The 16,751-nt window shown below is 42.9% G+C and overlaps 1 protein-coding gene across 1 annotated transcript; it reads right to left on the bottom strand.

The window, feature by feature from the left end:
• Positions 1-714: 714 nt before the first annotated feature.
• LOC119652290 lies at positions 715-2,361 on the bottom strand. Its single transcript, XM_038056287.1, has 4 exons — positions 2,200-2,361; positions 1,752-2,099; positions 1,374-1,487; positions 715-1,292 (listed from the first exon to the last, which is right to left on the bottom strand). Exons 2-4 carry the CDS (start codon positions 1,964-1,966, stop codon positions 752-754), a joined length of 870 nt encoding a protein of 289 aa, XP_037912215.1. The 5' UTR covers positions 1,967-2,099; positions 2,200-2,361; the 3' UTR covers positions 715-751.
• Between the last annotated feature and the right edge of the window lie 14,390 nt (positions 2,362-16,751).

Below are 16,751 nucleotides of genomic sequence, written 5' to 3'. Positions count from 1 at the left end.
CATATTTCAGCAGAGTATTGTCAAAGCCCACCACCACCACCAGATCGTCCAACACGATTACAATGTTACCTCTAGGAATCATCTCCTAGACTGCATTGAATTTCCAAAGAGACGCTTCCTTTGTGTGTAGCAATTGACTATTGAAATGTTCTTCATCCTGGACTATAGGTATTAGTCCAACGCCGACTTTGCACTTACTTCCGTCAGACTTTCGTCCCCAGAATGTTCAGACTGTAACACTGAAAGTCACACTCAAGTTGGAGAAAGCCAGTATTCTGAGGGCCGGCCCTTACCCGAGGCAAGGGTAATTTTTCCATAACAAATTAAAAATTCGGGATCTGCTGATTGCCGACCCACAGATTTCTATCCATTTTAGTCACCTTTTACGACAGGCAAAATTAATTTTTAACTTCCACCTCATAGTCGCTATCTTAGTGGGGCAAAGATACATAGGAACGGTGTTGGGGCCATCCTTGAAGGAGTTAATAATAATCAGTATTGTTCAATGATCACGTTTCAATCTGCATAACTAGAAAATTAATTAAAATTAAATGTTTATAAGCAGCGATTTTTGAATATACGGAAATAAAAGGGGTCAAGCTAATTAGGGTTAGCTGGTTTCATTGGCATCAGTTTCCATTCAACCCTGAATGAAATGAGCTTCATTCTCTAGATGAAACTGAAAAAGTAAAAGATAATTCATTGGCAAAAATATATATTTCAATAACTACACTTTTTAATTAAGACATAATTATCGATAAATTCTGGTGTAATGGGTGCTGCCATCCTTGAAATAATCATTTGGTAATTTCGTTCGAATTTGGTCCACAGGATGTCCCAGCTCATCGTTTCCATTACCAAATGAGGGATGGTAATGATCATGGCGTTGTTTCGTTCCTGCTGCTGTCCTATTAGGGTACATAAACCTTTCACCATCATCTGTCCTAGAATTCATTTCACTCGTAGCTTCCTCCCATTCACCAGGCCGTCGCCGTGACTCAAATTTTTCTTCCTGGTCTTGTTCATCGGCGGAAATTTCCTTTGAGCTCGGACGATATAAATCCTTAAATTTGTTACCCCGAATTCGAGCCACGCCAGTAGTCATAACCATTACAGTTGGATTCATGGCCTCCATGTGCTCTTTGAGACAACTCTGCAGGAGGTTGATAAAAAAGAAGAATGATAACAAAGTTAAAGCGGACATAGCCGAGGATGCTTTTGACTTGTGTTTGGAGAAGGACGAGTGTCCGTAATCGTATTCACCGGCGCTGCCTCCGTGGTGTGGCGGAACGCTGTGTGTTTCATGTAAAGTGAATTTCAACAAGGAAATTAAAACTGAAATGAAGGAAAGTAATTTCATTTTTACTAATTACCCATATCCGTTCTGTCCGTAGTCATTGTGGCCAACACCTGCCGGAGCGCTGTGTCCGTGACCGGTAGCACCCCCACCAACACCCAATTTTAATCCGTAGCCGCGTGGTCCATACCTGTATTATGCAGGACGAAATGATGGGATATTGGAAAATTTTATTGTTTCATACTTTTATTGAGGAAAGTAGAGTATATGGTAATGAGGGCATGCACTCGGTCAAAGGAAGTGGAAGCACGAAAATAATTATAATTTATTATATGATATGGAAAGTTCACTGATTACTCATTTTAAAGTGAAATATTGTCTCAAAAAATTAAAGGAAGGTACTATCAACTATATATATATAAACGTATTGATATTACAATCATCGTCAACGTACACCATTGGATGGTATCCAGTTGCAGTCGCTCCAATTCCGGTAGGACCTAAATATGGATTGTGATAATGGCGATGAGGTGGAAAAGCATGGAAAATCCTGTCAACATTCGCCGCAGAACCATCAGCGAATTGTCCATTATGGCCAGCAGCACTTGTAAAATTTTTAGGCACTTTGTTCACCAAACCGATCGTCTTCAGGAGATCACCGAACTTCATTCTGGCGCGGCTATGATTGTACTACGGTTAAAGAAATTACCAGCTCCCAGCTTCCGACTCCTTTTCTCACGATTTGATCAAAGTGCTAATTTGGACTGAATGAAGTGCATTCGAGACGTTGAACTTGAAAGAACTGCCACAGTTCGCAACATCAAAAACACGGATTCACTTGAGCGAATAATTACCATCGTTTGCTTTTTTAAGCCCAAGAAGTGAATGAGGGAGGAACGCACCTACGTTGATTGTTCGCACATATGACACATAGTGCACAGAATGTAAAATGAGGTATCATGAAAGCCGCTCTTCTGCGTTGCTTCCACTTTCTGGTGAGGGTTCTATTATACGACGGCGAAGTACTTTTCACTACTCCAATTCTTTTTACAAATAGTGTCACTGTTCTTCATGACTAAGTAGAAATAACCAGTCTAGCATAGAATCTCGACTGTAATTAGAGTCTGAAAGAATAACACTTCTATCGTAGTTATCTAAGATACAGATGAGCATTACTTACACTATGACACAATACCACAGAAGAATATTCGAACAGACATGGCAGGGGACATACGTTAGTTGTGAATTAAATAGGGATGAAATATTCAATTAATTTCAGGAACATTCGATAACGCGGTCAGATAACATCAATTAGACAAAGAGTTAAGCTACGTGAATGAATTAATTATTTTTAATGAATCTATATCTTTCAGTTTCCTAGCAAACCAATGCTGTTTTTGAATTTAGTACTCTGGGAGGCAAATAAAGTAATTAAAAGTATAGACCCGAAACTTAATGATAATCTACCCTATTTACTGCTCATTTATTGTTTCTCTTGTTCTCCGGCTAGCCAGTGGGATCATCAGAATAAATCTGCTTCTAAGCTATGGAAATCTAACAAAACAGTCCTTTCCCTGGAGGTTCAAGAGATTCTAACAGCAATGCCACAAGCAAACATACGAACAGACACTAAGCCATTAGGAATACCCCAAAAACAGATCCAAAAACACGTCACTAGGCAATAGTTATGGATATGGATATGGATGTGGAGATTATTTTAGGGCCTAGATACCATATGGATCACCATATTTCTTTTCATATTTTTGGTTTAGGTAGTTTTTGGAAACGGTTTCTTGAAGTAATTGACCATTTTCGGATCCTCGAACTCCTTTTCTTTGCGTTCAATGTCCGGTTTCGGAAAGTACTAATCGAGATCTTTCGTTTGATACCCCGCATGATACTCAGCGAAAAAAAAAAAATGGGCAGGTATGGTAACCCCCCCCCCCCCCCCCCCTAATTTCAACGTGTAACTACGTTACTCATTCCATGTAGTGAGATTCACAGGTCCTACCTTTCTACTAAATTTCGTATCAATAGGAGTAACCGTTTCGAAGATATAGAGTGTGATAGACAGAAAATCAAATAAAACCAACATGGATGAAGAGAGAAGAAGGGAACTTACGGTATAGGGGGTCAACATCCCAATACCGGCAGCTTTTGGGAGTGAGGAAGCGGGCTGCCAGCCATTGATATCCCTCGGATGCAGTGCCTTGATGGTGGGCGACTTGGCTCCCGTGGCATCTAATGATACAAGTGATTTAGAGTTAGAAAAGCCGGTATTTCTGCAAAGCAAGACCTTGCCAAGAACAAGAAGGCAAAAAATAATGGATTGAAAGGAGATCGCTGCCATACTAAGACGATTTCGACACCCACCGCATTTGTCCAAGAGAGACGACCACTGGAGGTACTCCTAGACTAAGAAATTGACCCATTCAGGAAAAGCTCCCCAATTCTTCGATCTCCACCAACGCCAAAGACGGGAAAATATACAATGCAGGAAAGCACGTTAAATGCTACGGCGGACGGTGTATTTACAAGGAGTAATTCGGCCAAGACTCATAGAAAACAATGCCATAACTCGATGGAACTACCATTCAAGCAGCTTGGAGCAAAAATAATTGAGCTGTTCGAGTTCATCAAGAACAAGCACAAAGTTCACCAAGCTATTAAAAACATGGTGAGAACCATTAGGGTTATCTGTAAACGTCGCACGAGGAGGAAAAGGATTCCAAGGAAAAGCCGACCTAGGTCTAACAAGGTAACAGGCGACAAAAGTGACACCGAACCGTAGCATTAGCGACGTGCCAGCAAAGAAAACAGTCCGAAAGTAAAAGCACGGAAGATAAAAAGCGTGTGCCTCAAGTACAAGCGTGAGCAATCGAAGAGACATCAAAGGGGAACAAAAATGTTGAATGGGCGAGGGTCGTTATTATAAAGGCGAAAGACAAAGAAAAAGTGCAAACTGTCCCAGAGGTAATTGTTGTCTCCAGAATAGGCAATCTGTCATACGCGGAGGTTCTAGAAATAATGAAACCCGATCCCGACCTAAAAAATCTGGCTGGAAATGATGATGAAATCCAACAGACCCAGAAAGGCGATCCTATGTTTGAATTAAAACAATCCAGCCTGGCAAACGTGACAGCTTTCACACTCGAGTGAAGAACTCGCTTGGGGAGAATGTCACAGTTGGGACCCAAAAGCATGAGATCTAGATAGAGTGGAGAAGGAACTTGACGAAGCGATATCTAGAGAAGGAATATGCACTACTTTAAAAACAATTTAACTTGGAGGACCTGAAAGAAGAATCCATCGTGAAGTTAAGGAAAGCCTATGGTAATGTGTCTGTGTTTGAAGTGGGGGAGACGCAAAGCCTCTGAGCACACAGACCTTTGTGGTCCATTGTATTCGATTCCCCCGTCTAACGAAATATCTCGGATTCGTTTATGTATCCCAGGATTTTCGTTAGTGGATGTGATGATACTCGCTGCAGTTCGAGCATATTAGCACCGAAAATCTGATGTTTGATGCGTCCATATGCGGGGCACTCACACAGAAAATGTTTCGCGGATTCCGCTTCCTAATCCCAGCATGGACACGCATCATCTTGAATAATCCCTATTCTGTACATACGCCCAGCTAGTGAATTATGCCTAGTCAGAATGGCCACAATACTTCTGCATGTCTTCCTGCTTTTTGACTGGATCAACTTTGCTTTGAGATTCCATTTTCCTCTACACCACAATGACCAGGTACCCAGAGTAATTCCACCGTATTGAATCTAGAAAGATAGTTCAATCGGTTTCTACATTCCTGAACGATTTTTGAAGTAATCAAAGTACTACTCGACGCCCTCAATGCAGGCTGACTATCGCTACAGATTGCGTCTGTCCTTCACCATCATCCAGGTTACTGTTCATAGGATCGCATACACTTCAGCTTGAAAGACCGTTGCGTATTGTCCCAAGGGAAAAGCTCAGTTCGCGTTTTTATTCGAGAGGTGGACTCCTGATCCAGAACCATTTTCTGTTTTTGAGCCATCGGTATAGAAGACGTCAATTTATCCCGGCATTAATTTTTCTGATTCGTCCCAGTGTCCTCTTCGTTTCAAGATAACATCATATCTCCTACCAAACAGATGTATGAGGATCTAAGTTCAGTTCAGTTCTCCCAATGGCTCTGTGCCCCCCCATGTCCATTGTTTTCCCATAATCAAATTAGTCTATGAGCTGCTCTCATTGCCGTGCTCTAAATAAACAAATCAAAGGGCTGCAAATTGAGTAATGCATTCAGAGCTGCACCGGATGTGGTGCTCATGGCACCGGTGATACCCAGACAAACAATCCTCTGCAGTGTGGCAAGTTTACAGCGAAAACTCCCGTTTATTTCACCTCAACCCACCACACTACGAATGCATAAGCGAACATCGGCCTAATGATAGCAACATATATCCACGTTGCTATCTGAGGCCTAAATCCCCATGTTGAGGCAAAGGTCCGTCTGCGCAGCCCATATGCTCGTTTCAGCTTTATCGCTACATGTTTGTTTCAAACAAGCCTCCTATCTAGAATAACTGCCAAATATTTCACTCCTTCGGAAAATTTAAAGGCCGTACTCCTCATCTCTGGAAGGCAAACCCCATGGAGTTTCCTCCTTTTTGTAAATAATGGCATTGTGGTTTTATTTGGAGTTACTGAGAGTCATGCCTGGGACACCAACTGCCTATCAAAGCAATGGCGCGTTATGTATTTCCACACACAATTCCGAGATCTCGACCAGCCGTCAGCATAGCCACGTGATTTGCATAGGCTTAGACGTGTATCGGCAGATTTTGCAGTTTGCAGTTTAGTAGTGAGTTGATCAGCACACTCCACAGAAGTGGCGACAACACACCTCCATGAGAGCAGCCTTTCGTCGCTTGCATTGCTAAGTAGCCATTAACACCCACTTCAGCGCACAGCAATCTCTGCGTTTGCATAGCGTAGATTCACTTAATTAATAGTTCATCAACGCTATGCTCTCTGGCGGCAATACAGAGCTTTTTGAAGGGCGCACAGTCGAAAGCCCCTTCTATATTTACGAGCATACCCATTGCGTACTCAACCTTCAGAGTTGCATCCTCTATCTTTGAAACCAAAGAATGAAGAGCAGACTCACAGGGCTTTCCACGTTGGTTTTCATTTAGTGGGTGCGACCTTCGCGCCTTGATACTCATCCAGTCTCTCCAGACATTTCAGTGAAAATCATGTTAAGCTAATTTGCCTGAAGTTCTTTGGATTTAAATAGTCGTCTTTACCAGGCTTTGATATGAAGACTACTTTCATTTTCTGCAAAGAAGAAGGCACGTAGCCCAGAGCAAGACATCCTCGAAAATATTTCTTAGAAGTTACTCTAAGTACTCTCTACCCTCCTTTTGCATTGCTGGGTAGATGCCATCCATACCAGGTGTTTTGAAGTGTTCAAATGATAGTAGTAGTGCTTCAAATGGATCTTGTTTGGACACTTTGCATAGGCATGCACGAGCAGCATTGATCGACCCTATCGATGCTGGTGTGGGGAGAAACGACATATTGCTAAGGAGTGCAAACAGAGACCCCAAATTCCTACTGCGTAAAGGAGAGGAACGAAGGGATAACGCGGGAATTCAGCAGGGTATTCACTGCAATAATAAAGTGAGGTTTGTTCAAATAAATCTCAATCATTGCAGGGTCGCTCAGGACTCACATGAGCAGACTACTTATGAATCTCAGATAGAAATTGCCGTCATAACCCTACAGAAACCGTGACGATGATGTATAGGTCACAGATTAAACTGGTAGAGCGGCGATATGAGCGTGCGATCGCAAAGCTATACAATGATCCATGAGCCAGTCCCAGTGGGTTCGTGCGGGTGAAAAAAGCGGTGTGTACGTGTACAGCTGCTACTCCCCATCCAGTCTCGCATTGTCCCCTTGAGCGGGGAAGCAGGGAGAGTAGCGCAAGGGGCCAAAGTCTATTGGGGGCTTTCGCCCAGGGGGATTTAGTTTTGGCCAATGAAAGTGGTACAAGCACCTTTCGTAAAAAGTGGCTTCTTCAATCATAGAACTGACTTTTGTCAGCCCTGCACTGGCACGTAGTAGGTCCCGGCACGTTAGCGTGAACTAGACCGGCAGCGAGGAGAAGGGAAACAGGATACCTAAAGCCGAGAAGGGCATCAGGCTGGTCTGTAAAAGCATTAGACGGGAGAAGCTGCTTGGAAGTGTTGTTTGGCCAACCTAATAAGGCAGGCGGCCTCACAAAGAGAGGTCTCCACGTCACACAATACCTCGCCAAGGCATGTGACGCATACACGCCTAGGAGTTTCTTATTCCCCAATAGAAGACTCAACTACTGGTGGCATAGTGAACTGGCCAGCCTTTGATCAGTCTGCCACGGACTAGACGAACGGCTCAGAGAACGGTAGGAAGAAGTGGTGATGGACGAAAGGAGCATGCTTGCAAGGTCGCCCACAAGAACCTTAAGCTTGCCATTCAGCGGGGCAAACGGAAATGCTTTAAGGAATTCTGGTCGGAAGCGGATATAAATCCGTGAGGGAGCCCCTCTAGAATTGTGATGGGATAAGCTAAAGGATAGTTATCCCCACAGATCACGCGCCCTACTTTCTTGTTGAAAGTCATCCAGAGGTTATTTCCACAGCAACAGAGGGGCACTGACACATTTCAGAGATCTCTGGATGTGATGACAATTTCTGCAGTCACCACAGACTAGCTGTTGGAGATTTGCAGCAGGTTATAACGAAGCTCCGAGCCTGGACGGCACACCGAACAGAGCCTTTAAGCTCGCGGAATTCTTCGGAGAACCATTGACGCCATCAAAATGGTTACTGACTTGGTCGAAAGTGCAATTCAAAATATCCAGGGCTACTTTATATTTTGAAAGGTTGCATCTATGGAGAGCAAAAGCAACGTCACTATATTGAGAAGAAGATTCAGACTGAGGTGTTCACTCTAGCCACTACCCCATGCCAGTACTTTACGTTACCATTGGAGATTCAAATCACTTCTGTGCAAAGTTTCCTAAAGCATTCCCCCTGGTGAATGATCTACTAAGGCCTACTACTTACTTCTCGCTGTCTTTCTCCGGTTCCCTATAAGATTTCCTGCTCAAAATATGCAGCTCGAATTTCGCAATTTTTTCGTTGCACTAATAGTTTGACCGCAAATTTACCAAATTCAAGACAACTAAAAGACCACCTCTGAACCCTTTCTGAACGCTTTTACTGATGACCCTTAAAACCTGCAATCTGCTGCTATTGTTTTATTGGAGAACTGCGTTATGAAATTGTGCCACGCATTAACGCAACCTAGATCAAGTAGCATTCCACAACTGGTGTTCTTTGTAAACGATGTATCACCGAACGATTCAAATCTAAAATTTCACGCAATGTCCTCCGCCTGTCGCTCTGTATGATTCTGAGTGCTGAATGACTGTAAAAGACAATGAACGGCGGAAAGCCTCTCGATTGCATTCAGATCAGGCATTTGATAGAACCAAATAGCGGAATCAATCGCGACGAGTCGGGCCCGCTGAAGGCTGCAGAAAATGAAGATGCGGTTGTCACATTCAAAAAAGCTCGTCTTCTGAGGTCATCCTTAAACCAACCAGCTTTTTTGTTTGTTCATAAGCATAGAAGTGCTGTGCAGATAGGCCATATGCCATTGATTAAAGCAGGAGGAAAACAGAAGGAGCCGTATCCGGAGAATGCGGTGGGTGGGGTAGGACTTTCCATTTCAGTGTTTTCTAGTTGTTTTAACTGGTCTTTTAAAATGTGGCCGAGGCTGAAGGATAACATTGTTGTGTCTTTGTTTGTATTGTGGCCGTATTTCAATAAAAGCTGGCCTTATCAATCGGAGTCGATACCGAGTTTCAGTTGTTGACCCGTTGGATTTCAGTAGCCTATAATATACCACAACCAACTGATCCCACCAAATGCAGAACCTGAGCTTCGAGGAATAAGTATTTGGCTTTGCTGAATACATTGAAGCACGGCCAAGCTTAAACCACTATTTTTTTGTTTCGGACTATCATAATGTATCCATTTTTCGTACCAAGTAACAATACGATGCAAAAAACCTTTCCGACTTTGTCACTCGAATGGTATTTCACACGAGAGCAATCGTCTTTCCCTGGTTTTTGGCTTTAGTTCACAAGCACTCAACTTCCATGCTCTCGGGTTATGCTTATCCAATCTAAGTGCTTGGAAATGGTCTGCCAAATAACTCCCAATGACACTGCAGGTCCTTTTTAAGTTTGGCTCAAATCCTCCCCAAGCAGGGCAGCCAGTTCTTCATCTTGGAATTTTGTCGAGTGTCCAGGAGGTTTTTCGCCTTTCGCCCCTATTAAACCGCGGAAAACACCCTTGACATGTACTCATCGATGGAGCACTTTCACGAACAGCTTTGCAGAGCAAACGATGCAGCAGGCGTCATCTGTTCCCTTTGAGAAAGTGGAAGGATACGTTGAAAATGCATGAAAGTTATAAAAGAAGTTCTCTCTTGAATTAACATGGTCTGACAGCAGATTTATATGGAGCCAATTCCACGTACATAGTTGCTCCTTCCTCAGAACTTAGAACTTCGTAGTAATATTAACGTTCTTCCTTAATTATTGAAATAGTATCAGATCAGAAACTTTGAAAATATTTTTTTCTTCCACTGTACATGAAAATTTCATCGCGCACAATTGCTTCCGTTTTTCCATGTCTCACTTTCCAGGTGACAAAATGCAACCGTTGAGTGCGGAATTGGAGCATGCATTGCACAGGAACTTTCCATTTGACTAAATACGGTTCTAAAAATTTCGCGACTGCATTATAAGACAATGGGGGATGGATATTGTACACATGCATAGCTGTGGGTGCTAGTCTGCACTGAATCCGATTTTATTGTTTAACTCCAAAACTAGCCCAGCTTAGCCCCACAACTAGCAAGTGTGCATGTCAATTATGTATGGAAATAAAGCCAAGAGAATGCGGAAAACTTCGAAAAAATGGGAGTAAAGAGAAAGAGAGGATGTCGCCGTTTCTGTGTTATTATGTTCGCTTCTTTAAGGCTAGCTTATATGGGGACTGTAATAAGGTAACAAACAATAGAAGGCGCTAATTATTTCAATTTGATATCTGGGTAATGGGGAAAGTGACCGTGAGTTCTTCTCAATTGTCGCCATGTTCCAAATCATGAACCCCATTTTATGGAGACACTCTAAACTGTAACCGGCAACACAATAATGAGTGGGATGGGGGTGGGACACAGTAATGTCTCACAACAGTAAGTATGGCTGTGCTCTTGATATCTACAAAAGTCACACTTTTGCTCAATTATTCGCGGTTTCATCGTACGTTTTCTTCTGGGGGTGTTTCCCGAAATGCAGGGTTTGTAAAATATCCTCCTATTTTTTTCATCTGTTGAAAAACTGTTAAAAATTTCCTCCACACTCTAACTATGACTTTTTTGATAAAGTTGGGGGTTTAATCCAAAAACGAGGAGTTCGTGGACCCCAAGAGAGGAAGTAAGTTACTTCTCAAGTGGTCCGGTCCGTCATCAAGTGCATGCGAACTCAGGTCTCAACTTCCGATGGATTTCACTTCAATATAATTCGCATTCATGTCGTCTTTGCGATCAAAAATAAAGGAACGATTTCCACCCGTCGCTACTTTTGGTCATGCTGCTCCCAGGGCAGAGGTAAGGCAGCGTCTGATAAGTTGCCTCTGCCCTGGACGAAACCGTCAATCAACTTTTCTAGCTATGACCCATATTGAGGCTGATAACTAATGAAAATTTGCCCGACCTCACAAAATGTCTGTATTAAAAAGAAAATTCATGAAGTACTGTGAAGAATGTATAGACCCAACCCATGATACCTCCCATTAGAATAAAAGGAAATTTTACAAAGAATGTCCGGGAATTCTCTGTGTCGCTCGGAGCATAGAAAATCCACCACAACAACCTTCGAATCTAAAATGGTATGCTTCAGTACTGTAGAGCTAGATTGTTATGGCTTCTAATAATATGAGTACGCCAACAGGATTGATTTCAGAATGAATATGGGGTGCATCTTAGAACGTCATGGCATGATTTCGACGTAAGGTAGTTATGTATTTCACTACAGTCTGCGATATGAACGAGAAAAAAAAGTCATAGGATTGAGAGGAAGCGAAGCAGACGATACAGAGGACAACCTTTTTATCTCTACTAGTTGAGGGAGTTCCCATCAAATAGATGGCAGAATGAAATATATTCCCCATTTCTATTGGCGAACCTCAAATTCTGGACAAAATGTACAATTTCCCGGAATAACATTTATTTGGTTCCGTCCAGGGTAGGGGAAGCTCATCAAATAGTCCCAAAATAAAAGGGAACATCAAAAACTTGGGTGGTCAAAGGGTAGTATAGGTCCCAAAGCGAAACATGGATTAGTACCCACGATGGAACATAGAACCTTGGAAACGCCTGCTGAACCAACACCAACATTTCTACTACCAAACCCTATCTCCACCTCCACGTGGTGACCGCTGGGAGCTCTTTGATAATGAAAAGCTGCTGACGGAGAAGGATGAAGGCGAGTCTCCCGCGCCTAAAAGCAGGACAAATTGTTAAAACTGGTCCTCCAGATTTGGGGTTTAGTAGGGCTAACAGCCCTACACGGAAAACCAACATTATGAAGCCACGGCAGGAACCTTGGGCAGGATGGACTTTACAAAAGCGAACCCGTCGACGACAACGGAATAATGATTTGCGAATTTTCTTATGGAACGTGCGCTCCCTGTACCGAGATGGAGCTGCCAAGCAGCCAACCGATATCCTATACTATTGTAATGCTAACGTAACAGCGTTGTAGGAAATGCGTTGGGCAGGGACCGGTTTCCTGGCGAAGAGCCACTACACCACATATTATAGCCGCCATCTAGCAAACCATGTGCTTGGAGTAGGTTTCTTAGTCAGCCAAAAAATAAAATCTGTTGTTGGCGGTTTTGAAAATATAAGCAAACGACTATGCACTCTGCGTTCACTCCCCTACAGAAAAGACTGCAGAGTCGAAGCAGGAACCGTTCTTCGAGATAGTTGAGCAAACCTCCGAAGCCTGCGACAAATATGACATAAAAATCATACTTGGAGATTCCAACAGTCAAGTAGAGACAAAGCCCGTCATTAGTCGAGACGTCGGTTACCATAGCTTAGGGATACCAATGATAACGGACTGTGCATTATTCAGTTAGTACTATCGCATGAAACAGTTGTGGGAAATAGCTGGTTTGCGCGAAAGGCGGTCCACAAACATACGTGGGCCATTCCAGACGGGACCACTTTCAACCAAATTGATCACCACCTCTCAGTCATGATGAACGTCAGAACATATAGGGGGCCAATATAGACTCGGATCACTTTCTCGTTGGCATAGTGCTCCAGGCTCGAATTACAACACCACGTACAGTCCCCTCTGACAATCAGATGAGAGTGAATACTGAAGCCATTCACAACACAGCCCTCCGTAACACTTATAAAGGGAATGGATGCCACAATAACCGCAGCTAACAGATGCCTGGAGATGAAGCATCAACAAACGATTTTCACAATCTATTTTTTTGAGAATTGTGGTGTCCTAAGTCCACATCAACTTAATGCCGGACCGGACCAAATGACGAGCAACTTACTCCCTCTTTTTTTTGACCCACGACTCCTCGTTTAGGGTTTATAACCCAAACTTTAAAAAAATGTCAGTCGATTACGGCTTTACGGTTTCTTACCAGGGAAGAGGCAAATTGTCAGACGCTGCCTCACCTCATCTGCGAGCCGCTTCGGTCACGCTGCTCCCAAAGCAGAGGTGAAGCAGCAACTGATGATTTGCCTCTGCCCTGGTAAGGAACCGTAAAGCCTTCAACGCCTGACATCTTGACAATCGCCTGAAGAACGTTGCCATAAATACGGCCCCAAAGATACTTGGCTCCAGCCGCAGAAAGAGTCGAACCGGCTTGTTCGACGATGAATGTAAACTAGCAACGGAATAGAAGAACGCTGCATACCGAGTAATGTTGTATTCTTAACGAACGCGGGAACGCTCGCAAACTTATCACGAACTCCGTTGAGCAGGAAAGGGACTTCACAGACGGAAAAAAAACATGGAGGAACCAACAAGTCTGTGAACTCGAAAAGTACAGGGAGCAGCCGCACCAGGCGTGCAAGTCTTACCTTCAAGTCAGCAGGATGAAGCCTTATACACATCGATGCTCATCCTGCCAAGACAAAGGCATATTGAAGCCATGGGTTGAATATTTTGATGAACTGCTCAACAACCCAAATATCGACGAGTCGGAGGTCACGCCAACAGAAGATGACGGACAAATGCTGTCACCATCAAGCATAGAAGAAACAGTCCGTGCAATCCACCGGCTTAAATTGGTTAAATATGGTGGTGACCAATTACACCAAGTGGTTCGTCAACTAATGATAAAGAGGTGGGGCAGCGAATCAATGCCTGACGGCTGGCAATGAGGCATTATCTGTTCTATATATATATAAAAGGGGGATATCACACAGTGCAGCAATTATAGAGACATCGCGCTGCTGAGTATCATCTATAAGATATTCTCCTCTATCTTGTTACGCCGGATAGCCCCATACGCCCAAAAGGCTTCACTCCAGGCAAATCAGCAACAAATTAAAATTTGTCTCTGTGGCAAGCGATGGGAAAACTGTTGAAATATGGACATCAGTTGAACCATCTTTTCAACGAGTTTAAAGCCGCGAATGACAGCATAGACAGGGTAAAACTGTACATGGTCATGGGAGAATTCGGTACCGCGACAAATTTAATAAGACGATCTAGGCCGACCCTGACCAATGTAGGCGAGATAAAAGCAGTAGGATCACTCTCTAGACCATTCAACATCAACAATGGTCTACTATCAAGCGTCCTCTTCAACCTGGACCTGGAGAAAGTGATTCGCAATGCAGACGTAAATGCAAGAAGTACCATCCTCTTCAAGTCCACCCAACTACTGGCTTAAGCTGACAATATCGACATCATGGGAAGAACAATCCGAGATGTACAGTCTACCGTCATCAAGATCGAGTACGCACCGCGAGATCTTGGACTGCGCATTAATGAGGGCAAGACGAAGTACATAGTGGCAACGTCAGCGCCAAAACCAAAACCAAAGGAACGAACAACATCGAATCGCACTGGTCAAATGAAAACAATGAGAATAGGAGACTACAACTTTGAGACCGTTGATAATTTCTCCTATCTAGGGTCGAAAATTACAACCGATAACAGCTATAGCGACGAAATCCGCGCATGGCTGCCAACAGAACCTATTTCATCTTACAAAAACTATTTCGCTCGAAACGTCTCACCATAGGGTCAGAGTTCTTACTGTAAAAGACTATGATTTTGCCAGTCCTTATGTATTCCTTGGAAACTTGAGTTCTTAGCAAAAAGAATTGCGAACTAATGGCGCGTTTAAGAGAAGAATCCTCCGAATAATATTTGGCCCCCGATTCCGTAGCCTACATAACGACGAAATCTATGAGCGATTCCATGACCGTCTGGTTGTGGATAAAATCCTGTTAGTAGGTATGGTAGAAAAAGAAGACGAGGCAGACCCTGCCTGAGAGGGAGCGATGGCGTAGGCCAGGACACTAAGCAGCTTTTAGGGATATCGAGTTGGTGGACCTCGGCGAAAAACCGGGGTGTCTGGAGTTCCTTATTTTATTAAGGCAGACCTAGACCGGATGCCAGTTGTTGCGCCATTGATAATGATGATGATGATACAGAATACTGTCATCTGTAATAGGCAATGTTTGTTTGTTCAGCATAAGCATAATATCTACGTCTGTAATATGTTTCTTGCAGTTTGGAAAAAATATGAAGAAATATGTTAGATTTTTAGGCATATACGAAAGGAAAAATGTGCGTAGAAAGAAAGCGCCAGCTTCCCGCATTCCGACTTGTTTTTTTCTAGATTTACCTGGCGTTCTGGTTTATTTCGTTAGGTGCGGGCCCATGCATCGGCAAAGACAGGATAATCCTTAAAATCAAAGTGCTGAAAGGACTTCCCACACTCCCGAGCCTGGCTAGCATAGAGACGTGTAAGAACCTGTCAACCGAGCACTTTGATGGAGCTTCAGTATTTGCGGGTGGATCTTCACGGTCAATTTCGCCAACCTTTTGGCTTTCTGGGATAGCCCTTCCCTCTTGGTCGTCTTCGGCCACTCAGGATGGTCGTTTGATAATCCTATTTCCCCCAGGTTCATAACACTCTTTCGCGGTAAATTACCGCTTCCTAAGGTATGTCAGTACCACATTAAATTGAATATCGAATTCGATGAGCCAAAATATTTTTATATAAAAAGTCAGGAAACCTTTTATACCTGAAGCGCCGAGTTTTCTGTTTCCGACTTGTTTAAAGTTCTCCATTATATCCGATCCGCGAGATAATCTGAGCACTTCACACTAAATAATGCACAAGTTCTCTCAAATATTTATTTCCTCAACAACTTCCAATTCCTGCTCCAATTCTCCCTAAGACCCTTAATTAAATCCACCAAGGCATACACATGCAATGCTATCAATGTAATCCTGAAAAGTTTCAAATGTTTGCTTTTGGAGTGAAATTTTCGTTCAACTAAACCGTACACAAAGTACTTTCTTTAAGCCTTCATGTAATTAAGTCTTAATTAATAACGACAAAATCGCATAAAACCCACACGTACATTGTTGAAAACACTTAAACTTCCTCGCAGCCATGTATTTCCCACTATTTGGAAAAAGACTAAGACGGAAGAGGAGCACGGGAGCAGATTGAAGATTGAAAATGTAAAGTTCTTGAGTTGCTTGCTTGCTTGCTTGTCTTGATATTTACCTAAACTGAAAATTACATTTAACTTTTAATTACCCGCATCTTATACCATTCATATTTATTTGGAATGTCGTATGCCTGCGCTGGGCTCCTCCCAGCTGGATCGGGTAAAGTGACGAAGGATATATTTTGGATACTTGAATAGAAATTACGTTGCGAATTGTTATAGAAGTTTAAGCCGCTTAGCAGGTGAGGAGCCTACGTTAGAAACTAACTTCAAAGAATATGAAAGAGGCTGGAGTTCACTATACAGTTGTCTGAGGCTGAAGGCATTCCCACTTTCCTCTGAGGTAGGATCTGAAAAAAGTTTGAGGGAAAGCTTCCATAGATTTAGTTACAATGAAACTACACTTTATCAAACCCAAATTAACAATACACCTCTGCTGCCTTGGAGGATAATAAACTCGGCTCCTTTATTTTCCTTATTAATTCCTCTGAAGTGTCTGCAAATTTGGAAGGCATTTAACTGTTGCAGAACTTTCAGTTTACGCCAAGTGAATTAGAGTTTCGCTGTCGTCAACATTTGCCGAGATAAACTTATGCCTACCAGAATTAGAAAAG

Source organism: Hermetia illucens, chromosome 3 (genome assembly GCF_905115235.1).
Source record: "Hermetia illucens chromosome 3, iHerIll2.2.curated.20191125, whole genome shotgun sequence".
NCBI classification, from domain to species: Eukaryota; Metazoa; Arthropoda; class Insecta; order Diptera; family Stratiomyidae; genus Hermetia; species Hermetia illucens.
This window is presented reverse-complemented; position numbering and strand designations above follow the sequence as displayed.

Coding starts and splice junctions, on each gene's coding strand:
- LOC119652290 (XM_038056287.1), bottom strand. CDS start 1,966: ATGAAGTTCGGTGATCTCCTGAAGACGATCGGTTTGGTGAACAAAGTG. Junction 1,488..1,751: donor ACTGGATACCATCCAATGGT/GTACGTTGACGA, acceptor TGCATAATACAG/GTATGGACCACGCGGCTACG. Junction 1,293..1,373: donor TACGGACAGAACGGATATGG/GTAATTAGTAAA, acceptor TGAAACACACAG/CGTTCCGCCACACCACGGAG.